A 25,802-nucleotide genomic window follows, 5' to 3' on the forward strand; every position below is an offset into this window, starting at 1 on the left:
TCTGATGAGCTCTGAGAGGGGCACAGTTCAGTGGGGATTGTCTTCCTGGAACTCGAATCAAGGGGATCTTAGGATTACGCCTGAGACTGCCCGGGCTTTCCTACGAGTCAAGTAAACAAAGGAGTGCATTCATTTGTTCAGTGCACATTTCTCGAGTATCTAATCTGAAAGGCACAGATGAGTGACACACAGTCCCACAGCCTTGAGGACAAAATGACAATCAACTGAAACCTTTGTTACACAAACGGATTTTCAGCAAGACCAGACGTGCTGTATCAAGTGAGTGTCTGAACCGAAATGCAATTTTCATGCTGTCATTGTTTGTTTCCAGGCCACTGTCACCATCACCCCTGCCACACACAATGTCCTACGGCAGGTCCCCAACGTGACTGTCTTCATCATGACTGCATCAATTGGGCACTTACTTTATCAGAAGCTGAGGGAGGCATTTCACACAATAGAAAGAGATAGAATCATACCCACTTTACAGATGAGAAAGTTGAAATTGAGAGGGGTTAAGAAACTCCACACAAGATGAAGACTCAGTTGGTAGCACAGCCTCACCAGCACACCCTGGTGGCAAGCTGTACTGACACTCAATAGTGTTTCACGGATTCAGCTCAAAACCAACCCACTTGCGAAGGCTTGGAAGGCTGGTCATCGCCTCCAAAGTTCAAAATAACAGTATTCCCTTACAGTAGCAAAACGTACCACGTAAAGGTTTTACCTCTTCGGCCTTTTTCAGGTAGAGAGCCGTTTTGCTAGCCTTGTCCAAACAAATGGGAGTTGCCTCAGCTTCAATGGGAAGCTTCCAAATAAGCCTCTGCCCAGTCCCGCATATCCCACATTGATCTCTGCAATGCCACACTCATGTCAAGAAACTGCAGAAACCACTTAGAAACATGTAGCAGTGCTAAGCCATTACGATCAACACACGGAAAACTTCGTTAATCATCAGCCAATATGGCAAAAGCAACTTTAATGAGTATTTTTCAACACGAACCCTTCCTTTCTTTTAACTGTGCTCCCTGGAAAATTATTGATAGTGAAGAGTCAGGCCTGTTTCCTGAGACTGAAAGCTTTAAATCACTCAGTCATGTGACTGTTTGCACCTTGCTAAATCCTAACGAACTGTGTCCTAAAAACGTGAAGAGTGAAACTCAGGATCGTAGATAGGTGATGAGCCTAAAACACAGCACATTTATTAAGAGTTCTATGTAGACACCCTGATTACATTCTCTGGACAAGGCTTTAGTCCTTCTAGAAAAGAGTGAAGGCATTTCTTCCTGTTCTCTTTTCCCTGCCCGCCCTCCACACATCCCCACCACTGAAGCCAACACAAGCAGCAGGTTATGATCTCCCTCGGCTTGGTAATGAGCATCACTCAGATTCTTCTCAAAATCTTAACTTCAGGGTCGGGCTCGTCTTCCACGGTCAGCCAAAAGTGTTTGGGCTTGTCTTGATTACTAATTAACTTCTACTTAGAAAGTACTAGAATAAGAAAGAACTTCAAAGTCTTAACTTTGGTATTTGACTTTCATAATCATTTAGAATCATTTTTCTTCCACTCAAATTTATTTCAGTTGCAAACTGTCAATACTTGGGCTCGTACCTCTTGATTTACACCTGTTCCTTTCTAAAACCTAGAGGAAATAAGAGTCTACACAGCTAATCTCTGGCTTGAGTTATTGGATGAATTTAACAACAAAAGTAGGACTTCTAATCTGGCCAATTCTGCTAACTAAGCTTTCTTTACATAATACTATCATTATGTTAAATAGGACTCAGAACGAACTGATATCCAAGATAAACATGTCTACGACGACCGCAGCAAGAGAAAAAGGATGCACAGCAAATCAAAACGTTCGTCAACGATAAGATGGGCCCAAATATAACGTGAGCAATTTGAGAAAACAACTGGCTACAGGCGACTTGCAAAGTGACCTAAGAATAAAGACACATTCACTGCTCTGTTAAAAAATGTTGAGTGCCACAGTAGTAAGTGACTCCGGTTCCTCTAATGGGGGAACAAGATCATGGCTCCATTCCCAGGACTTAGGTACAAAGAGAGGAGACGCACTGGCCTCCCCACCCCCGACAGAAGCACCATGCACTAGCCAGCAAACCAGTCTCTAAAGGGAAAAAAAAAAAAACAACAAAAAACAAAAACCTGCCAGTGAAAGATAGTCATCAAACTACACACACAAAAAAGATCTACTATTATTAGCTGTGTTTCTAAAAGTTACTTCAGACTTGAGATAAGAAAAAAAAGGAGACTATGTAATTCAAACATTTAAGGAACTGGAAAGCCTCAAAGTGAACCGACAGCCAGCAAAAAAAAAAAAAAAGAATCCAGAGTAAGTCTCAGCTAGCAGGTAAGATTTCTGCTCCCAGGCCTGCTCACATTCCACAGGCCACAAACTGTGTACCTGGTTTTATTGAATTCTGTAACTGCCTACTAAATCCTTCCACTACCAGCAGGCCTTGGTTGTACTCAGGTTGACACTTTCCTCCAGCTGTCACCCGTCAGGCTCTTCTAGACGCGAAAGCATCAAGTTTTAAGGAGGCTGTCGTGAGCGCTCCTAACAAAACAGTTTTCCAGTGGTTGAGCTTAAGAAGGGAAAAATGTTTCAGCACAACCTTTACATTTTCCTCATTTTCCAGCGGCTCTTCAAGCAAAGATTTAACCATTTAAAATGTGGCCTAAATGCTTGCCATAGGGAAGAGAAGATCAGTTAAGTGTTACTTTCTTACTGACAATCTTACTGCACTCTTACTGACAGAACTCAACAGAAACTTTCATTTCCACTGCAGAAAATGTTTCAATCTTCAAGCCCAACATCAATGCCACTGCCAGGAACAAAAGCACCAAGAGAGGTCAGCAAACTGAGGAAGAGAAGGAAAGCAGCAACCATTTTACCCTCTCAGGATGGAGTAGCATTTCAGACGTCAGCTTACAATTTTGAATAGGCTGAAAGGAGGGCAGGCAGGAAGGGGCAGCAGAAGGCTAAAAACTGAGGTTTGGAATTCCAATAAAGAGGTTGTTCTGTATTTGAGAACTTGGCTTTGCAAACTCCTTTCTGGGGCCAGAGAAAAACACTCCTCCTTAAATTGTTGGAACCTGACCAGAATATCAATCACAGCAGCCCCTGGGACTAATTTGGTAAAAGGCGGGATTGCACACACAGTAGCCTGCATAGGCACCATTTATCATGGTTCAAGCCAGTCTTGCCAAACTTTAACAGTGGAAAGCTGCTTTTATTTCGCTATATTCTTGAGTTAAATGCATTCACTTAAAATGGTAAGAAAAACCTCTCCAAGATTATCACTGGCTATTTCCATTTTGAAATACCAGCGGGGTCAACTGAGAAGAAACACAGGGAAGGGAGAGGTATCGTTTATACATGATAAAATTCGCTTTTCAGTGTCCGGTTCTACGAGTTGGGACAAACGCATATAGCTGTGGAACCAACACCCACAATCACGCTAGGAGCAGGTTCATCGCTCAACAGTGAACTCGGAAGGTCTTGGAAGCAAAAGTCACCTGTCAACAGACTTTAAAAGTACTTTCGCTTTTGAAATGACACGTCCCTCATCTGGAATCGCCAAGCAACACCCTGCAAGCGATCCTACACGTGCGGCTACGCGGCGGGGGCGAGGCCGCGCGGCGAGTGGCGCCCGCTACCCGGCGGCTCCCGTGCCCCGACGACAAGCGGGGCGAAGGCGGAGTCGCGGCGCCCGGCCGGAGCCGAGAGGAGGAAGAGTTTAAGGGCCGGAATGACAAACTCCAAAGCACCGAATTCTTCTCCCTAGTAGGGCGCCGAGCGTGTGGACCACGGCCAGGGCGCGTGGGAAGACAGATGACCTATTTTCAACGCCTGTTTTTATAGCTGGAAAGTGAGAGAGAGAAGCAGGGGCTGGTCCCCGGGCGCACCTGACGTTTGGGGAGCGGAACGCAGAAGCCACACAGCCTTCACCCGGGCGGCGGCGGGGAGGGAAGGAAGGAAGGAAGGAAGGGAGCGCGGGCCGGCCGCACGCACAGCCCAGCCGCCCAGCGCGAGCCGGAGCCGCCCGGGCCCCACCCGGCGGGCGCCCAGCGACCGGCGCTCCCTGCACCTGCCGCCGCCTCCGGGCCGGCCGGACGCCCCCGAGGGGCTGCGGGCCGGGGAGGGGGGGGACAGAGGCCGAACGGCGCCCCCACCCCCGACCCGCCGGGGCCCCGCATCCGGCCTTCCCGCCTGGCCCTAGGGGCGCACACCGCCGCCCGCACCTCGGGCGCCGGCCGACCGGCGGGGCGCGCGCAGAACCTGGGCCGAGGGGCGCCGGCCGGGGCGGGGGACGTCCTCACCGCGCTCGGGGGCGGCGGCGAGAGTCTGCCCGCGAGCCGCGCGCGCCGGGGGACCGCCGCCCGCACTCACCTGCCCGCTTGCCCCTTCGCGCAGCGGCGGCGGCGCCACACTCGGGCCCGGACCCACCGTCCGCCTCAACCAAGCCCCAGGCGGCGGCGGCGGCGGCGGCGGCGGCCGGACGGGAGGGGCGGGACGGCGGCCTGAGACGGCCCCGCCGCCGCGGCCCAACCCGGCTCCGCCCGCCCCCGGGCCCCGCCCCCGGGCCGCCGCCACCGCCGCCCATTGGCCCGCGGCTCCGACGCACGGGGGGCGCCCGTCAGCCAATCAGAAGAAAGTAGAGCTCTCCCAAGACGAAAGTGTCGCCAGTCTCTTCCCGGCCCCTCCCCACGGGTCAGCCGTCGCTGCGGGCAGGAGGAGGAGCCAGCCCGGGGGCGTTCTATTTCGGCAGTCCCGCCCCCCCCGGGGCGAGAGGGAATTCGGGAGCAACCGAACATGCTAACGGAACTTGGACGCGGGAGGCGGGGCCCGAGGCGCCCGTTCTCCAATCAGCGCCTGGCGTGGGCGCAGCCCAGCCAATTGTGGCGCCGAAGCTGGCGGGGCCGAGGCCGTTCTGGCCCGCAGGCCCAATGGCTGGAGAGGAGGCCGTGCAGTACGGTTAGGGGTGGCTGGGCGGGGCCGCGCCCGGTCGCTGGTTTTTCGTCGCGGACGCAGCGAGATGACGTCGCTTCCCCGACATTCCACGTCCAAGATGGCCGCGGTTGGCGAGGAGAGACGTCGCTAAGGGGCTTGCCTGAGGCGAGGGGTGAGTGACCCGACGGAACGCCGCTCACCTCCACTTCCCTGGAGGTCGGAGTATGGTATGGCCGTTTATCTCCGGCCATTGGCGGAGTCTCTTTTTCGGGATTCCGCCTCGCTCCGCTATCCCTGGTGCAAATCGAAGTTAGCGGGCGACGGCGGGGCTGCGGGTTGGGCTTCGAGAGGGTGTATGAGACACAGGAGCGGGGCAGGGAGGCCGACGCGGACCCTAAAACAGACAGCAGCCCTCGAAGTGAGGGGCGGCTAGGATTCGGGGACTTTCTAGCAGATGGGGAGAAGGGGCGGGGGGGGGCGCGTGCTCTTAAACGCGCGCGCAGCCTCTGAGCCGCACAATCGCAGTGTACCTATTTCTTCCCAGTTTATTTCGCAGTGTGCTGGTCCCTGTCGAGGTTAGGCCTGAGACTTACTCGACTCTACGTCTGAGGTACTCCGACTTCGGAGTCTGAAGAACCATGTAACAGGGTGGGACTAGAAATAAGGAAAAGGAACTTCCGCGATTAGGTTCGTTCTTGCCGAGACGTGGTCTTTACCGATCCTCTTCTGGACTGTTTGGTTTGTTATTAAAGCAGTTGTTCTTAAGAAAATTGAGGCGTAAGTCTGAGGTGGTCTGAAAGTACTTGGACTGTTACCAGCCCCGAGCACGGTTGGTAACGCTCCCTAAGCTTGGACTGCCAGTTAAACCGACCTTTCGCGAAATCATCTGACGTCAGGCGCGACTTTTGAGAGCAGTTACTTGAGGGTGATCGCTTGTGGTTTTAAAGTAAACTTGATAGTGATTATGTATCTCGTTCTAAATCGCTCTTTAGATGTATCTAGTATGGTGCCTTTCATTTGTAGGCGCTCATTAAGGGTTTGTTTGAATGATGTTGCTAGAATGAAAACTCCATGAGGGGCTTTGTATCCTCAGCACCTAGAACACTGGGTGACGTATTGTAAGCTTTCCAGCTTGTTGAATGAAGAATGGATGGGTAATGGTGATATTGGTGATATTGGTAGACATTTTGGTTAAGATCGTTAGCGGCTTTAGGTTGCTTGCTTGTTAAATAATCTTGACGGTAAATGTAAGAGTTATCCCGGATTATTTTATTTTATTCACAGTAACCACTCTTAGTGTCTAATTTTCAGGGTTTTTTTTTTCCTTTTGTCTCATTATATTGTAATGCATCATTCAACCCTATTTGTTGATTCTTGCATAAAACATAATGGGTGTTTCGTTTTGAAAATGTAGTTTGCACCAAGCAATAAGGAAACATTCTAATTACTAAGGAGGTCCTTACATTTTCAATGCCACTTCTGAAACTGAATGTCGTAAAGAAAAAATGGTTTTAGCCTACCTTACCTAGGGAGATAATGAACTACCTTACCTCGGGAGATAATGTTTGAAAGCAGTGAGTTCGCTGAAGAAAAATGGTTTGTTTGCTGTCTCTAAGAATTGGGTAAGGACCAACAAAATGAAAAGGAAGTTCAAGGTAATGGAGGAGATTATAAAGAACTTCAAATTGGATTAAATCCATTTCATGTTTTTAGGGTCAGATAAATGATATACTTGCAGGTAAAATTGTAAAATCACTGCTCATAGCTTTTGAGGAATCTGAAAACAACAGTTAATGGTGGAAGAGTGGAATCTGGTAAATAGCTCAGATTTTGCGGAGAGCAGTTAGGTTGATGGCTCTTGGATGCTAGAACTTGTTACTCTATTTTAGAGCCTTGGTTTTGTTTTTTTTTTTAATTTTTAAATGTTTTTATTCATTTTTGAGAGACAGATACAGAGTGCAAACAGGGGAGGGGCAGAGAGAGAGGGAGACACAGAATCCGAAGCAGCTCCAGACTGTGAGCTGTCAGCACAGAGCCCAATGTGGGGCTCGAACCCACAAACCATGAGATCGTGATCTGAGCTGAAGTCGGACACTTAACCAGCTGAGCCACTCTGGTGCCCTGTGTTTTAGGGCCTTGTTGGGAGAGCAGAAAGAGTTTGTGAGTACTTGGGAAAGGAGAGCTCATTTCCTCAAACTTGCAGAGTTTCAACTAAAAAAAAGCCAGCCAGATGACATACGTCTAATTACTTGTCCCTCGAAGTTTGCTACCTTGGTGGTGAATGAGGGATTGCCAGGCATGGGTCCATTTAGGTTTCCTGAGGACACTGAATGTATCTCTCTTCCTGTCCTAGGACAGGACAGTAGGTCCTAGGACAGGACAGTCCTACTAGGACAGTAGACACAAGAGACACATGTACACTGGCTAAGGTCTGCTTGGGTGGATTTATGTCCATTGAAATTACCAAACCCCAAATGATTAATGGGTTGATGTCAGCCCGAAGACAGGTGTTTAGAGATGAGCTATAGGGCTCTGGTCTTGCCCCTATTCTGGTTGGCACCTTTTTTTTTTTATTGCCAACTTTAAATATATGAGGCATACTCCTCACATTAATAAATGTACTCAAAACCTGTAGCTATAAACAATTCTTAAAGGTTGAAACAATAGGTCAAAATTAACAAGATGTAAATTTGCCAGGTCAAATCTACAAAAGCTCATTATGCATATTTGAGACGAGGAAGACCAGATTTGGGGGAAAAAAGGGGGGGGGGGGCGTGGATTGTAGGACGTAATGTTCCATTTGTGGAAGCAAAGTGTAGAATCTTCCCCAGATTGAGGGAAAGCGATATTTTCATCTAACGACAAATTGTGGCTCTGCCATTTACGACCTTTGTGAATTAGGCAAGCTGTTTCATGTCTCTTTGGTTCTGGTTTCTCCACAATAAATTGTGAGAATAAGAAAATATAGCTTGCAGGCATGCTGTGTCTCAGTGGACACACAATGGACATGTTGCTGAGTATTAGTAATCTCCCTTCCCCCACTTACTATGAAGATCGTGTAAACAGTGTTTTCCATTTTGGTTGCTAATGTTTAGGGGTTATCTTGAAACACTAAAAACCATGTTGAGAAAATAGAGATGTTTGTTTACCCTGGAGAAGAGAAGGGAATGGGACAATTGTCTTCACATTTGAGAGGCAATCAGTAGGTAAGGGAAAGGTAAGGATTCAGAGAGTTGTTGAAAGGCGGAAAAGTCAATGTAAGACTAACACAAAAATAAAGGTGAACACTAGTTAGTGATACCCAGCAATGCCATAGGCTGCTTTGTAAACCATTAATGTTCATTAATGAAAGTGGTCAAATGAAGGTTAGTGAGTGACTAAGTATTACTTATTTAGAGGGAGTTTCTGTACTAGGTGAGAAAATTGAGTAATGACCTTCACTGTTGCTTCCAACATGTAGGTGTCCAAATTCTGAACTTGAAAATGCATTTCTTCTTTCATCATTTAAAATGCTATATCTAAAGCACATTCCTGGAAGATGTTGCTGAAAAGCTTTGACATGCCGCTTGTTTATTGAGAGATTTTTACTTGTGGTGCTCGTAACCCTGAGCCATTTTCACAGTAATCATGAGCTGCTAATGAGAAAACCTGTAACTTTAGGGTCTTGTGAAAAAATCAATAAAGGGTAATAGGAACAGGGGTGTAGAACTGAGGTATGGACTTTTTCAGGGGAGTGAGGACTGTTTGATTCTATTTATGTACGTTTATTTTCACTTTCGTGTATTGTTTATTTGGCCCCGGAGTCTAAAGGCGCTCGCTCGCTCTCTCTCTCTCTCTCTCTCTCTCTCTCTGTCAAAAATAAATAAACATTTTACAAAAATTAACAAATAAAAAGGGGAGTGCCTAGGTTGGTTGAGCATCCAACTTCAGCTCAGGTCATGATCTCATGGTCCATGAGTTCAAGCCCTGTGTCGGGCTCTGTGCTGACAGCTCAGAGCCTGGAGCCTGCTTCGGATTCTCATTCTCTCTCTCTCTCTCTCTCTCTCTCTCTCTCTCTCTCTGTCTAAAAATAAAAACATGAAAAATAATAATCTAAAGGCACTATGCTGAATTATTAGCACGGGGTTTGGCCCCTGGCAGCAAGGTAGAGCAGGCAGAGTATATCTGTGGTTCAATAAAACCATGTAAGGAGCTTGTTTTCCACTCCTATGTCCCCCCACCCCCACTGGGTCCCTTCCCTTTTCCTCAGTCTTCCCCTTTCCTCTCAGCACAGGCCTTCATACTCTACGGGGAGGGGGTAGCATTTATTTCCTCCCCCTTAAGTGACTTTTCGTTATCTTCCTCAAACTTTTCCTTCCCTCCTGTTTCAGAGAAAGAGCTTCCTCCCTGAGGTTAACGTTTTTACTATGCGTTTTATTATCCCTTGGCCATTTAACCCCTAGTGGCTTGTTCTGCCTCCTCTAGTGGCTCCTTCCCTTCTTGCCTCAGACATCTCTCACTCTCCTCTCCGCTGAGTAAACAAGAACCCTGTTTCGTAGCCTGTTCATTCCTTTTCGCAGTCTCCCTTCTGCCCCACTGCACTTGTGCAAAGGTTCTGCCATTTACGTACGTGTGTTTCTGCTTTAGAGACAGTTCACATACGACACGAATCACCCATTTAAAGTCGCGTACAAGCCAGCAGTCTTCAGTATGGAGTTGTGCGAACATTCCTATAGTCAACTTTCAGTGACTCTGAGAACTCCCCACCAAAGTAGCCCTTCCTTAATTCTTTGTTCTTTAGATTTTCTTCAGTGTTTGTCACTGTTAACTGCCACATCTGTCTCAGCCCGTGTCCTTTGGTTTCTCTTGCAGCTGAAGTTACAAGCTTCCCACCTCTCGGACCACCCTTCCCTTTCTTTCCTTTGGAGATTTTTCTGCTTTCTCAAGTTCAGTCTCCAGACCTCTTTTTTCACTTTCCATCCCTCCGCCTGCCACCATGACTGTAGTTGTCAGTTCTATATGGAGGAATCCCAGATAGATATGTTCTTCCAGACTTCAGTCCTGTTTCTAGGTCTGATAGCTATTCCCATACAGATGTTTTGTGGGTTCTTCAAACCTAATATTTTTGGAACCCAAATTCTCCCTGCCCCAGGCCCCACCATCAAAACTACCTCCTTCCCCATTTTTCTTTTTAGTATTACCCTCTCTGTCAGGCAAACAAGCTTGAAATCATCTCTTGCCTTATTTATTTATTTGCATCACAGCCCAATGTGGTTCTTGCTTCTTGTCTCAGCATCATCTTGAGGGAGGGGGACAAGCCCTCATCAGGCGGTACTTGAACAGCTACTTTAGTCTCCTAACTTGGTCATCTCCAAACAGCCCCTGCCTCATTCTCTGCCCCCTTACCATGCCTTCTTGTTTTTCATGGCACTTGCCACTCCCTGATAAATAGTAACATATTTGTTTCTCTTTGTCTCTGCCGCTAGGACATGAGCTTCCTAGAACATAAGCTTCAGGTAGGGCAAAGACCTTGCATCTCCGTTCCTGCTGTGTCATTGAGGCCTGGCTCATAGTAAATACTCAGCAAATATTTGAATGAGTAACTACATGCAGAACTGTTGGGTCCATATATCTTAAAGTAGATGTTCCCAGCTAGTGTGCTGTGAATACATTACACAGATTTTGAGATGATGATTCCCTCAACAGTTGGCCAGTTGCTTTCTGCTCCACAAGAATGTGCATGGATGTTTGTTACTATTATTAATAATGAAAAACTGGAAATATCGCAAATGTCCGTTCACAGTAGAGTGGATAAGTAAATTATGTTTTACTCAAAGAACACTGTACAACAGAGTTTCTCAACTTCAACACCATCAACATTTTGGAACAGTTACTTCCTTGTGGAGAGTCGTTCTGCACCTTGTAGATGTTCGGCAACATTCCTGGCCTCTACCCACTAGATGCCCAGCAGCAGCTCCCTAGTTACGATAGCCCAAAATGTCTGTAGACATTGCAAAGTGTCCCTGAGGGACAAATTCGCCCCTAGTTGAAAACCAGTGCTATGCGGTAATGAGAATGAACGGGTACTGGTCTGTGCAGCAAGGATGAACCCCACAGACATAATGTGGAGCAGAAGAAAGCCGTTGTGAAAGAGTGATACTCTACCATTCCAGGGCCCTTCAGAACCCTGCAAGACTCGTTGCTGGGACCAGAGGTCAAGATAGCAGTTACCTCTGGGGGAATCGTGGTTATAAGAGGAAACAGGAGAGAGTCCGGGATGTCTGTAGAATTCTGTTTCACAGCTGGATGGTGTCACAAAAGTGTGTTCACTTTGTGAAAATTAGTAAACCATGCAGTTAAAGTTAGCGTGCTTTTCTTTTTGTGTGCTGTAATGCACTTACACATCGTGTTAATTTATAAAATCACTACTCATACATAAGCAAGCATTCTTTGGCTGCCGAGAGAGACTGACCCAGAGGGAATAAGGGAGACCCGGTCAAATAAGTGGTCTTACTTGAGTTTCCCCCACATTTTATAAAGTGAAAGAAGGGTACAAGGACTACTTGTTTATCTGTGGCCTAGACTGGACACATGTTAACATTTTACCACTTTACTGTGTGAACCTGTGTTTTAGATAAGCCATTTGAAAAAAGTTGCAGACATGATACTTTACCCGGAAGTACTTCATTCAGCCTGAGAAGAGTCATTTTTGTATATAATCACGGTATCATCACTGTTACCCCTAAGAAAATTAATAGGCCCTAATAGCCTCTAGTATAGAGGCCATATTAAAATTTCTCTAATTGTTCCAAATTTCTTTTATAGTTTTTGTTTTTGTTTTATGAGGATCCAATCAAGATTCATACATTAGTTTGAGCATTATGCCTCTGTAGTCTTTTGAAATCTGGGACAGTCAGACCAGGTCAGTTGTCTGGTGGAGGGTCACATTTCTGGATGTGACTAAAAGTTTCCTTGTGCCATTTGACTTGTTCTTCTACTCCCAGTATTTACTGTAAAGTGGAAGTTAGGTTTAAAGTCTCGGTTGAATTTAGCTTTTTAGAGGGAAGAATTCTACATAGGTGGTTGATACTTCTTTCTGTTGCATCATATCAGGAGGCCACATAATAGCAGGTTTTCACCCTATTAGTGATGCCAGGATCGATTGCTTTTGTTAAGGTAAAGGTACTTTTCTTCCACATTAATTAATACCAGTGCTAGCAAAGTAGACTTTGCTATATATATAAATAAACTATGGACTCATGGATTGTTCATTCACCCTTTTACAGTCATTGTTATTTTTCTTTTTAATATTCAAATTCCCTGAATTTGTCCAGTGAGAGTCCACGCTGGCTCCTGTGTCTTTTTAGAAGCTTCCATTACTCTTAGCACATCTCAGGCAGACCCCTATCCCAGACTGGAAAGGAGAAAGGAGACCTGTTTTTTTTTTTTTTTGTAGAGGGTAACTAAGATTTGGACACTGATGTGTTCCTGACTATAGGAATGTCGTTGCTCCTAGATACTTGCCGTGGACAGAGCTGGGATGTATGTGTGTACATATTTTAACCATGATTTTTGTATTTTCCATTAAAATTTAGCATTACAGGTTTTCCTTAACCTTTGATCTTATGCATATGTTTACTTTGAACTGAAAATCTTGATTCCTAACGACATCAACGTTTATATCTCTTTGCTTTATCCTACGGTACACATACACAAATGGGTTGACAGTGAACAATGGTAATGCCAGTACCAACAAAGTATTACTGAAGAAGTTTGAGATTTCCTTGCAGTTCTTTTGTGCTTAGAATATATTTCACTCAGGATAGAACGAGATCGGGAATTACTTGTAATGGTTTTCCGTGTTTCGTGTTTGGTATACACTGGGTTTGTTCTGAGTTTTAGGGTTTGCTTTTTCTTTTTAGTTAAGTTCATGAGTGTGTTAAATATTTACATGATTCAGAAGTCAGAGTTGCAGAAGGACTCGCGAGCCAACCCAAAAGAGCCGCTTCCGATGGCTATAGCTGGAATAGTTTGGGCAACGAAGTAAATGACGGTAGTATTGGCTTATGACTCAAAGAATGAAACAAATACCCATGAGTCCATACTACTATAAATAAGTGATTGAATAAATACATGAATGAGGGTGAAGAAACAGCTCTTTCTTACAAAAGAACTCCAACTAATGTTGAAGAAAGGAAGGAAGGAAATAGAAAGTCACCATTAGAACACCACAGTAATCGGGTCGCCTGGGTGGCTCAGTCGGTCGAGAATCTGACTTCGGCTCAGGTCATGATCTCATGGCTCGTGAGTTTGAGCCCCACGCTGGGCTCTGTGCTGACAGCTCAGCACCTGAAGCCTCCTTCCCATTCTGTGTCTCCCTCTCTCTCTGCCCTCCCCCTCTCATGTTCTGTCTCTCTCTCTCTCTCTCAAAAATAAATAAACGTTGAAAAAAAATTTTTTTTACAATAAAGAACACCACAAGAATTGTTACAGGCAAGATCCTCAGATGAATGCTAAAATTAATGGGCGAAACTTGAAGGAGAAAAGGGGATAATTTGCTTAGTATTTTGCATTGCAAAATATTTTCCCCAAAATGCTCACTAATTACTGTGGTAGTTAGAACATCTGTCCTCACATTCATTGATACTTCTCCTTCCAGGAGATGTAGCTTAATTCCCTGCCCTTGAGGGTAGGCTAGGCCTTGTGATTCATTTCTAAGGAATAGAAAATGGAAAGGAAAAAACAGTAACTTACAGTGAGAAACCTGGCAAGACCCCATCTTAACCAAGTGGTCATGGTTAATATGGACAGTAGGTTCTGATATCTGATGTGGTGAGATGAGATGAGAAGGGCACTTCACCTCTGTGGCATTCTTCCCCCAAACTCCAGTCTGTTCTTGGGGAAACGTTAGACAAACCTAAATCAGAGACATTTCATTCTGCCTGGTACTCTTTTTTTTTTTTTTCTTTTTTTTCTTTTTTTTTTTTTTTCAACGTTTTTAATTTATTTTTTTGGGACAGAGAGAGACAGACCATGAACGGGGGAGGGGCAGAGAGAGAGGGAGACACAGAATCGGAAACAGGCTCCAGGCTCCGAGCCATCAGCCCAGAGCCTGACGCGGGGCTCGAACTCACGGACCGCGAGATCGCGACCTGGCTGAAGTCGGACGCTCAACCGACTGCGCCACCCAGGCGCCCCCTGCCTGGTACTCTTTAAAACTGGCAAGCTCATGAAAAAACCAGGAAACGCCGAGAAACTGTTACTAGAAGATACTAAGGAAATAAGGCCCCTAAATGCAGTGTCGCATCCTGGATTAGATCCAGAACAGAAGAGGGATTTTTGGAGAAACTCAAAATTTGAGTCAAGGCTGTAGTTCAGTTGTACCAAAATTAATGTCTTCATTTTCGTAAACACACCATGGTTGTATAAGACGTTAACGTTGGAGGAAGCAGAGTGAAAGGTATATGACAATTCCCTCCTGCCTTTACAACTCTTCTGTAAATCTGCAATTATTTTCAAATAAAAGGCTTCTTAAGTCAAAGCTGTGGGGGTGATTGGGTGGCTCAGTTAATTGAGCATTGACTCTTGATTTTGGCTCAGGTTATGATCTCATGGTTCTTGAGATCTACTTGGGATTCTCTCTCTCCCTCTCTTTGTCTCTCTGCCTCTCCCCTGCTCACGTTCTCTCTTCCTCTCTCTCTCTCTCTCTCACTCAAAATAAAAACACATTTAAAAAAAAGCCGAAGCTGTGTAAAAAGAGATCCCCAAAGTATTACTCCCATTCCTGTCCCTTCCGTTCTGTTCTTCCCTGTTCCCTATTGGCAACCTTTTTATTATTATTATTATTATTATTATTATTATTATTAGTTTAAAAAACAAATTCAGATGTCTATTATTTCTCCTCTTACACGGATACTAACGTACCACATACACTATCCTGCATCCAACTGATCCTGGAACTGTCTCCTTAGCAGGACTTAAAGGGTTTTTTTTAGTCTTTTTTAAATACCAGCATGGTACACAATTAATGTTCATGTTAGCCATATTTTCTTCAGCCAGTGCCCCATTGAGGGACATTTGGGTTGTTCACAGTTTTTGCTATTCTAAGTGACATTTTCATGAATAATCTTGTGGATACGCTGTTTCATACTTGTAATGGTATTTTCAGAGTAGTTTCTCTGAAGTGGGATTACTAAGTAAAACAGCGAATGCATATGTAATTTTGTTAGATATTGCCAAATTCCCCTCTGTGAGAGTTGTTCCATTTTGTATTCCCACCAGCACTATATGAAATCGCCTGCTTCTCCCTGGCCTTGCCAACAGAGGATATAGTCACACTTTTAGAGTTTCTGCCAGCCGAGAGTTGAGAAATGTATCCCAGTATGACATCCAACTATGAACTCTTCATATTTACTGAGCATCTGATTGTGCACTTTCCATGTTTACTTAGGCTTTAGGTAACTGACCTCCCCAACCTCCAGTCATTGCCCAGTTCTTTCACACACACGAATATAAATCAGTTGAAGAAGATTACTTTTTTCCTGGTACTTAATTTCTTCCTGGTGGAGGAAAGATCCATTTGTAGGGCTTCCAGGTGCGAGGAGGAGGAGGGGTGCATTCAGCCCTGCCAAATCCCCTTTCCCGCTAGAAATGAGGCAGCACACAGAAAAGGTTAGGCTTCCAGATTCACTGATGCCTCTGGCCCGGAACTGAGCTAGTGAACCGCTCTTCCCTTGCCAACAAGACCCACCTGCTTCTAGCTGCCTCTTTAAAATACTTCTGCGACCTATTTGAGAATCGCTCTTCTCTGATGAGTTTACAGACGGTTTACATATTCCAGTGGCCTCCAGATGAGAGTCCTTGTTTTCTTTGCTCAACATGATGCTTTTAGAAAACCTCTTTATTCTGAATGAAAAAGAAGAGGATGATGGGGTGCCTGGGTGGCTCAGTTGGTTAAGCATCCGACTTCAGCTCAGGTCATGATCTCACGGTCCTGCTTCAGATTCTGTGTCTCCTCTCTCTGCCCCTCCCCTGCTCGCCCTCTGTCTCTCTCTTTCTCAGAAATAAAAAATTAAACACTAAAAAAAAATTTAAAAAAAGGAAAAGAAGAGGATGAGAAAAATTTGTTTTTAATGTTCATTTATTTTTGAGAGAGAAACAGAGAGCGAGTGGGGGAGGAGTAGAGACACAAGGAGACACTCATTCCAGAGCAGGCTCCAGGCTCCGAGCTGTCAGCACAGAGCCCGACACAGGGCTCGAACTCACGAGCCGTGAGATCATGACCTGAGCCGAAGTCGGAAGCTTAACCAATGGAGCTAGCCAGGCGCCCCTTGAACATCTTAAAGGAACTTCTTTCTTCCCTTGTGGACCACCTTCTTCTACCCACAGCCCCAGAATCACTGCACCCAGACATCTGATTTTTATTGCTCAGTTCAGTGACTTGTGCAGATTTGAATTCAGCCAATCTGGTGGCTCTTCTAAGTGAAATGCAGTAAACTGAAAGAAGGGAAATTCTGATTGGGTGCTGAGTGGAAGAGATAGATAATTTTGGAGCATAAATCTTTTATTTTTTTTTTATAAAATTTTTTTTTAACGTTTATTTATTTTTTGAGATAGAGACAGAGCATGAACGGGGGAGGGTCAGAGAGAGGGAGACACAGAATCTGAAACAGGCTCCAGGCTCCGAGCTGTCAGCACAGAGCCTGATGCGGGACTTGAACTCACGGACCGCGAGATCATGACCTGAGCCGAAGTCGGCCGCTTAACCGACTGACCCACCCAGGCGCCCGAGCATAAATCTTTTTAGGGGGTTAAGACAGGCCTGGATTTTACTAAAGAACGGAATCTAGACCAGCATGAAGGGATTGAGTCTACTGAAGAAAGGCAGAAAGGAAAGTGGGACGGAAATGCCCTTCCTTTTCAGCTGCTATGAAATTTGGGATTTATTATACCGTGGGTCACTTATGTGTTAAATTGGCTTTGGGGCTGAGTCTGAGCTTGTAATGGTCAGTCAGTAGTGTTGCTTCTCTGGGAAATTTTTTTAAAGTTTGTTTATTTATTTCCTTTGAGAGGGAGTGCGCAAGCAGGGGAGGGGCAGAGAGAAGCCCAAGCAGACTCCCAGCACTGTAAACATGGAGCCTGACATGGGGCTCGATCTCACAAACCGTGATACCATGACCTGAACTGAAATCAAGAGTCAGACGCTTAACTGACTGAGCCACCCAGGTGCCCCTCTGGGAAATTTTGATCCAAAATCAAATATAATCAGTGATTGCACACTGTCTTTGATGATCCGGATTGTTTGATGTGGAGTATTCCTTTCCAACTTTGCTGCTCCTTCTCTCTCTCTTAGGATTCTAACATTTTCAGAAAATCTTTTGGAAAGAACAAGTCTACTTCAATAAATGAAGGAGAATAAAGAAAACTCAAGCCCTTCAGTAACCTCAGCAAACCTGGACCACACAAAACCATGTTGGTACTGGGATAAGAAAGACTTGGCTCATACACCCTCGCAGCTCGAAGGACTCGATCCAGCCACTGAAGCCCGGTACCGCCGAGAGGGGGCTCGGTTCATCTTTGATGTGGGCACACGTTTGGGACTGTATCCTAAGTCTCCTTGGAATCTGTTCTAGATAGGCTCCCCACCTGGATACTAAAAACAAAATAGGTAGCACTGTGTCCGTACTGAAATGGCTCTTAAATATTTCTATTTAAATTTTTTCTGACTAACTTGGCTCCTCAGGGGTTTTCTGTTTCCTGTTTATCCTTTAAACATGTAGACTCAGCCATTGGGTGAGTGGCCACCAGGAGGCATGCCCGGTGGTCACCGTTGAGGTGTACCTAAAGGTTGGGGAAGCCCTGCCTCGTTAGAAGTAGGAACTTCAACTTGCTAACGTCAACTTGTCAGAGTCCCGAAACCCTGAGATCCCCATGCTTTGCCACCAGAGTGTTTAACACTGATTTTGCTGTTATTGTTTGCCTCTGTGTTTCCACATTTAACTAAGAGCATAACTTCCAAAAATTCTTGGTCAAGTCCTTAACCAGATCAACAGACACTATGATACCCTGGCAACTGGAATAATTTATTTTCATCGCTTCTATATGTTTCATTCCTTCAAGCAATTCCCAAGATATGTAAGTGTTTGAATTTTATTATAATTCGCTAACACACACGTTACTCTTTTCACACAGTTTAGTGGACTGTTTATAGTCTCTTTTTATTCTGTTTTCCAGAAAGTATTTATTTCCGTGTAGTACGTGGTGTCCATAAATAATCAAGTTTGAACTTTTATTTTTTCCAACTAACTATATTTAAATCTTGTTTAAGCCAGGGGGGGACCATAATCGTATTGCACTTTGTGTGGACTTTACCTCCTTCTCACATTTCACAAGATGAATTCGGGCTTATAAGGAAGACCCCAAAAAAGGGCAAGATGGAAGAGAGGTTCTTTATGCCATACCACTCACTCTTTAGCTACTCCTTAAACATGCAGAGTCCGACAGGAAACCTGCCGTGAGTAGCCAGGATAGGTGGTATGACATGTACAAAACACGTGGTCAATAGTAAAGCCGTAGGAGAGGTGAGGAAGGAGGGCTGGGGCATCCAAAGGGGTGGTTAATTACATCTTAGAGGGTTCAGGGAAGATGCCAGGGAGGAGTTGCCAGCAGTCAGTTAAGCCTTGACTGGAAGTAGGGCTTAGAGGTGCTGAGATGGGACAGAGCAGTTGGTCCAACAGGAACTGGCATGAGTGGAGACACCGGGCAGCGTACTATTCTGTGTAGCCCGGCCAGGGAGGTCCGTGTGGCAGGAAGGGAATGGCGGGGCCCAAGGTGGAAAGGTAAGCTGTATCGGACCATAGTGAGCCTTGGACTTCGGACCAGGGGAATCTGACTTTAGTAGGCAGACTGAACTTGTGGAAGGGTTTTTATGAGGAAGATGACAGAAGATTTACTAGGAAATTAACGTGTTGGGGATCCTTCCTCTTGCTCAGGTTTTACCCAGTTTTGCACACACGTCTTCCTCACTAGTTTGTAAAGTTCTAGAGGAAGGAGCCTGTGGCAGAGTCAGCTTTGTGCCTGGCACAGCATCTGACACCTGCTGTGCTTGGGGTCCCGTGGAGGAGGGGGCCCACGGGGGGGGGGGGGCGTGGGAGGTGGGGGCTGGCGCAGGCAAAGAATAGCCGGAGGCCAAGCTGTGAGAGCGCTGCAGTGGGGTAGGGACTGCGTGTGGATCCAGGCGGCTGGGGCAGGGAGAGAAAGTGTGGGCGGTGGTATATGGATGGATTCCACAGGAAATGTGTTTAATTGTGCTCTTTTTCTGCAGCAAGGCTCACTGTTCCGGAAGCCATTATCTTTAAGACTGCAATGTAAAAAGAAAGTTTGTTCCTATGATTCTCTTCCTTTCTGGCATCTATTTGGTTTACATGCCATTTTCTTTGGAAAATTCAATTTAAAATAACTTACGAAGCCAAATTGGGAGTGGGTGTGTGTACGTATATGAAATTTCCTTCAAGCTCTTTGAGCGTCAGAGTATTTGTGAACGAGTAAAAGGAAGATAGGAAGATAGGAGAATAAGGGGACCAGGTTATTGCGAAGGCCAGGACTCCTTGCTTCTTTCTCCTGTGAGCTTTGTTAACAGTAGCTCAAGAGCTCTTACCTCCCTTGCAGGTGACAGGAGCCTGTTGTCTCTTTCTGGCTGGGAAAGTAGAAGAAACGCCAAAAAAATGTAAGGATATCATCAAAACGGCTCGTAGTTTATTAAACGATGTACAATTCGGCCAGTTTGGAGACGACCCAAAGGTAAGAATCCCAACTTCCTGCCTTCAGATCTTGGTTCCTCGTGGTAGTGTTGTGATAAGGTTCCTTGTGTGGCCCCCGTAGCTGCCAGTCCCTCCCCGCCCCTTCCCGAGACCTGAGAGGGCTTTGTGCAGAAGGTCCTCCTTCTCGCCTCTGTCAGAGAGGAGGGAAGATGAAACGGCCTGCGCGTAGGGAGCACCTGCTGGCGCGCACGCCTCACCCTGAGGACCTGGAGGCAGCGGCACACTGGACGTGAGCAGAAACCCGCTTGCTCCCGTTAGCGCTCCTGGACCCGGACGCAGCTCAGCCTCGTCGGCCCGGCCGTGACGGGAGGGCCGCGTCTCCAGCCAGCTCCTGAATAGGCGGAAAGCACAGGCGATAGACGGACGTGTGCCCGTGTCTGCTTATGCTGTGTGTCTTTCCGCTTCCCGAGAATGTTGGGAAGTATTAACATGGGCAGCTATTGTCAGACACCCAGAGGTTGCTGTTGGATGCGCCGTCCGTTCTGGCCCTTCCCCACAATCCCTGCCTCTGTCCGGAGACGGTATTGGAACAGTTGTAGAGCTGCTTTTAATATGTTTATTATTTTGAAAAAGACCACTCTCGGAGCCCCATAGTGGCTTTCCTCCACCCCTGACCCTTGTCAGCCCCCCCCCCCGTTGTAACCCTGATGGCACCTGTTCGCTATGCTTCACAACACTTGGTGCAACTGCCGATTGGATTTTTTTTAAATCTATTTGTTTCGAGAGAGAGAGAGGGAGGGAGAGAGAGAACTCTGAGAAGCCTCTGCTCTGTCAGCACGGAGTCCGACACGGGGCTCAACCTAATGAACCGTGATTCGTGACCTGTGCTGAAGTCGAGTTGGACGTCTAACCAGCTGAGCCACCCAGGTGCCCAAAGGTGGTTGAATTTTAATCAGATAATCGCACAAAAGAACTCTCCTCCGCTGTAAGATCTCTGACAGCAGAGACCATGTCATCTGTTGTGCCAGGTGCCTGGTACAGTGGCTGGACAGAATAGGCACCCAGCAGATACCTGTCGGAGAAATGACAAGCTCCAGAGCGCAGGTAAAGCCAGGCTCACCAGGATGAGGAATTGGGCACCATTCAGTCTTACTTTTCCTCACTAGCTGCTGTCGCCCGCCACACAGTTACTCTCTGTCTACCAATGAGTATTTATGTTGGTGTTTGTAAAATGTGTTCATTTTCCTTCCTGCTTTGAGGAGTTAACAGGCCCAGAATGCTTTTGCATATATTGTAGTTGTGATTAATGCTAATGCTTTGTAAGTACTGTCAACATGGGTAACTGTCCCTTGAAATGATTTATAAACCTGTTCACCTGTTTGTAAAAATGTGCATCTATTAGGAATTCTTACTAACAACGATCAAAAGGGAATTTAAGGGGCGCCTGGGTGGCTGTCGGTTGAGCGGCCGACTTCGGCTCAGGTTGTGATCTCACGGTCCATGAGTTCAAGCCCCGCGTCGGGCTCTGTGCTGACAGCTCGGAGCCTGGAGCCTGTTTCAGGTTCTGGGTCTCCGTCTCTCTGACCCTCCCCTGTTCATGCTCTCTCCCTGTCTCAAAAATAAATAAAACGTTAAAATTTTTTTTTTTTAAAGGGAATTTAATAGAAGTAATGTAACTATCAGATACCTGTGGGTATCAGATTCTTACAGAGTAGGAGACAGTTGTAGGAACACGTTGTGGGCATGTGGCAGCACCTTGGCGTGTGTTACCCTAGGGTGCCTTTGGGGAAGTGCCCTTTTACCTCCAGCTTCTACCCACTCTACCTTCAGATCAGGAAACGAGACTTGTTCAGGCATGGTGAGGTAGGAGTTCTAAAGCTCCATTGCCCCAGAAGAGAGGAAGAGGGAAATGGTCACGCTATCCATAGGAGGCGAAGGGGCTTTGAAACCCGCCCCCGTGAGGAGGAGAAGGGGCTTTGACCTTCACCCGCCTCTCCTTTCTATCATGTGCGGTCTTCCCAGAGATGATCTGGGGGTACAGGAGCCAGAGGAAAGCACCCCGCCTCTGGGAGTAGTGAAGACATTATAGACACGTCCCCCTCTCCAGAGAGGAGAGCAGGGCCGTTCGTTGGAGGGAGGTGTCATAAGCAGGAAAAAGAAGGTCACGAATCACGTGGGACTTTTCTACCTTAATTAGCTTGGCTTCAACTGTCTGGTTTTCCCCATTGTATTAATTTCTCACGTGTTCAACAAATATTTGTTCCAGCCACCGTGTTAGGCACTAGACCCAAAACAGGTGGCAAAGTAAACGTGGCCTTTTCTATTCTCGTGGATTTTATATTGAGTTGGGATAGATTTTAATCAAATAATCCTATGACCAGCTGATTATGAGCTGTGATGAATACTATAAAAAAGTCACTTAAAGTCGAGATGAGGGCGTTCAACCTGGGAACCTGGACAAGTCCCCCAGACAAGTGTTACGGGGCTGAAGGAAGGTTCCCTGAGGAACGATGTTTGCACACAGACCTGTAATTACCCCATTACTTGAATGTTTGAAACACAAAAGGAGGCCAGGCCGCAGGCTATCCTGTAATACCAAATGGGCCACGGCCTCAAAACCTGTAGGTGCACTTGGTGAAAGGCTGTTTCTAAATTCAGAAGACCCGAGGAAATTTCTGGGAAGCAGGTGGTAACAAAACCAGGCAAAACACCAGCAGCAGTGGGATGTCTCCAATTTTGGGAAAGTTTCGGAGTTTGTAGAAAGCTTTCCTCAGAGAATGCTTGCAGCGCTAGGGTAGATGAACCTTAGTCCTGCCACGCCGTTTGGAATAACTAACCGTGAGAGAATGGTCTGCGTTGTCTGAGGGGAGGCCATACGTCAGCGCAAAAGCCAGCCCCCCCCTCCCTCCGTCTGCTCTTTCTGGGGTTGATGGGCTCGTGCGCCTGTTGGTAGGATCTGAGCCCCGTGGCAAGCCCTCCCTGTGCGAACGAGTGACCCTCTGCTCCTCTGCTGGCACAGACCGCCCTGGCCGCGGTGCATGCTGTCTGAAAGTGCTGTGCAGCCAGGCTGTGCAGAAGCGCCTGTCTGTGGGGGCGCCTGGGTGTCTCCGTGGTTCAGTGTCCGACTTGGGCTCAGGTCACGATCTCACACTTGGTGAGTTCGAGCCCCGCATTGGGCTGTCAGTGCAGAGCCTGCTTGGGATTTTCTGTCCCCTTCTCTCTGCCCCTTCCTGCTCATATATTCTCTCTCTCTCTCTCTCTCTCTCTCTCTCTCTCTCTCTCGATAGTAAACATTAAAAAAAAAAAAAAAAAAAAACTTTTAAAAAAATTGCCTGTCTATGGACGTTGACTGGTTTGAGAGCACAGTGAGAGGGGAGAGTCCGTGTACAACAGCAGCAGTAAAATAAAATGTCCAGGATTAGGCCTGGTAAAAAAAAACTGTGGAAACCATGGCAGGTTGGGGAAGGAATTGAAAACTGCTGTGAAGGGAATGAGAAGATTTCAGTGAATAAATACACGTTTGATAGGAAAATTCGGTGTAGTTAAGAAATCCCCATTTTCCCTAAATTGTCCTCTGACTGTGAGTCCCCAGTCAGAACATCAGTAGCTTCCTTTTCTTCTGGTGCTAAGAAAAAGGGTACTAAAATGAGGCATGGGGGTCTCCCGCGGGACGTCGCTTCCAAAATGAGCAGCAGCAGAAGGAACAGTGTGCCAGAAAGCGCCATGACCATGGGCAGCTTCCTCGCTATGCCAGCTGCACCTGTCGTGTGCCCGAGGACAAGGCCATCAAGAAGTTCACGACTGGAAGCACAGTAGAGGCGCCACCATCAGGGACATTTCCACAGCGAGTGATTTCGATGCTCGTGTGCTTCCCGTGCTGTATGTGAAGCTACTTTCCTACTTGAGTTGTGCCGGGCAAGGCCAGGCAGGCAGGCTCCATTCGTGTGGAGCCTGGAAGGACCCTGTCCTCAAGGGCCAGCGCCCCACGTCGACCTGCAGGTGCTGCCCCTCAGGCTCCACCAAAAAGCCCACGTAAGGAGCAGAGTCCTTGAGACTGAAGAAAAAGTGTCCCGTGGAAACAAAGTAAAATGGAAATTATACTTAAAAACAAAAATGAGGCGGGGGGGGGGGGGGGGGGAGACGTACAAAAACAAGAACAAGAGGAGTCGTGATTGAACTACTCTCCCAACTGTTCATCCCTTGGATCCAGGGACAGAAATAGACAATCAGATCAGTGAACAGGAAAGCTGGTGTGTGTGGATAGGTCAGAATGTGGTTTAGTGACGGGAAATGAGGGTTTATGCTGTAGATGACGGTGGGACAGCTTATTTCAGGCAGATGATAGATTCACACACGTGCTTTATATGGATATGCCTGTCGAGCAGGTACAGAGTTTGAATTGGCCATCATCGTCCTTGCTTATTTGCTTGAAGTTTTCAGTGGAAATTCCCGAAGGACTGTGGCTTTGTTGATGGAGGTCTGGAAAGAAGCTACAGTTAGATAAATTATCTATAAAAGCAAAGGTCCGTTTTGTAAAGGGGTGGCTCATGTATCGAGAGAAATGACGTATCTGGGGTGCCGGGCCGGCTCAGGGGAGCCTGCAACTCTTGATCTCGGGGTTGTAAGTTCGAGCCCCCACACCGGGTGTGGAGCCTACTTACGTTTCTAAGAATGTGTATTTTGTTTCCACTGTTTCTAAAAACTCAATCGGATTGGTTCGTCTCCCCCCCCCCCCCTCCTTTTAGTTCTTTTCAGAGTTCCTCCTCATCTCTGAACAAAGTGAAAGCCTGGGGGGGCAGAGGAGAGGAGGAAGAGAGCTTGAAGAGAGTAAATGGGAAAGCCCACTATCTAACGGGGCTTCAGACCTGTGGTTGAAATCATTTTCTGACATTTGTTATTTTATTTTTAGGAAGAAGTGATGGTTCTGGAGAGAATCCTGCTCCAGACCATAAAGTTTGATTTACAGGTAGAACATCCATACCAGTTCCTCCTCAAGTATGCAAAACAACTCAAAGGTAAGGAGGCAAGGTTTTTTTTACAGGACTTTTCGTTGGAAAGCAAGTCTTTGTAATGATTTGATGGCCTTCGGATTACGCTTCTCAGAAGAGGAGAACAGAAGAAAGGGTTCAGCGTGTGAGCGTGCCCAGTATTGCAGCTGTGACTACCACTTCCCGTCAGGTTTAGACAGATTCTACCACCAAGTTGGCAAGTGATAGGAGGCAGGAAAATGAGTCAGATTTTTCTTTTCTTTTCCTTTTTCTTTTTGAGAGCGAGAGAGAGCACACACGTGTGAGCTGGAGAGAGGAGGCAGAGGGAGAAAGGTTCCACGCTCAGTGTGGAGCCCATCGTGGGGCTCGATCCCATGACCTCAAAATCATGACCTGAGCCAAAATCAGAGTCAGATCCTTGAATGACTGAGCCACCCAGGCACCCTGAGTCAGCATTTTTTAATAGCCTGATAGAATCCGCCTTGGAGCAGGCTTCCCATGGACGGTGGTTGAGCACAGGTCTTGTGGGAAGAGAACACAGGTGGGACTCAGACCCACCCGTTTGCCCTCGGTTCCCAGGCGGTGGCTCTTTGCGTGTGTCAGGATGGTGCAGAGCACACAGCGTGGGCTTGAAATAAGTGATTTTTCTGCACTCTTTTATTATTATTGTCACTTCTAATTGGCTTTTTTCTTCCCATTTCTAGGTGATAAAAATAAAATTCAAAAGTTGGTTCAAATGGCCTGGACATTTGTAAATGACAGGTGCGTGTGTTCAAATGTTGATCTAATTGTAGTTTTAAAAATAGGCAGGGACTTAATGGGTCATTGAATCCAGACTCCGTATTTTGTATCTCGGACTCTGACTCACCCAGCTCGAGAGCCAGCTAATGGCAGAGATGGGGCTGACGTCCAGGAAGTCTGCTTCCCGGCAGAGGGATGCCTGGCCATGTCTCAGTGTAAGAAGTTAAAGGGCATCTCCAGTTTGAAACATAGTCCAAAACAATACGCTGGACAATTTTGACAGCTAAATCCTTAGAACCCATTTGGTTCTGCACAAACATACTTCCTTGTAATGGTCCTAGAGCCTTGCTGTACTT

General features: G+C 46.5%; 2 protein-coding genes across 5 annotated transcripts in view; one reads left to right on the plus strand and one right to left on the minus strand.

Annotated features, from left to right (window-relative positions):
- The window catches only part of SETD3 (SET domain containing 3, actin histidine methyltransferase), an 81,040-nt gene extending 76,523 nt beyond the window's left edge, over positions 1–4,517 (minus strand). For both annotated transcript variants that reach the window (XR_006204053.1, XM_042944248.1), the window contains exon 1: positions 4,419–4,517. The gene's annotated coding sequence lies outside the window, so the exon portion shown is untranslated. The remainder of the gene's footprint in view (positions 1–4,418) is intronic.
- Positions 4,518–4,752: 235 nt separating this feature from the next.
- Positions 4,753–25,802, plus strand: part of CCNK (cyclin K) — a 30,165-nt gene continuing 9,115 nt past the window's right edge. The window contains exons 1-6 of one of the 3 annotated variants that reach the window (XM_042944249.1): positions 4,753–5,151; positions 17,311–17,559; positions 18,011–18,092; positions 19,626–19,757; positions 24,627–24,732; positions 25,410–25,467. In XM_042944249.1, coding sequence (XP_042800183.1) covers positions 17,363–17,559; positions 18,011–18,092; positions 19,626–19,757; positions 24,627–24,732; positions 25,410–25,467 — 575 coding nt within the window. In that variant the 5' untranslated portion in view covers positions 4,753–5,151; positions 17,311–17,362. Of the gene's footprint in view, positions 5,152–5,532; positions 5,667–17,310; positions 17,560–18,010; positions 18,093–19,625; positions 19,758–24,626; positions 24,733–25,409; positions 25,468–25,802 lie in introns of those variants that run through there. The other 2 variants (XM_042944251.1, XM_042944250.1) reach the window with 2 other exon arrangements.

Source organism: Panthera leo, chromosome B3, assembly GCF_018350215.1.
Source record: "Panthera leo isolate Ple1 chromosome B3, P.leo_Ple1_pat1.1, whole genome shotgun sequence".
NCBI lineage: Eukaryota > Metazoa > Chordata > Mammalia > Carnivora > Felidae > Panthera > Panthera leo.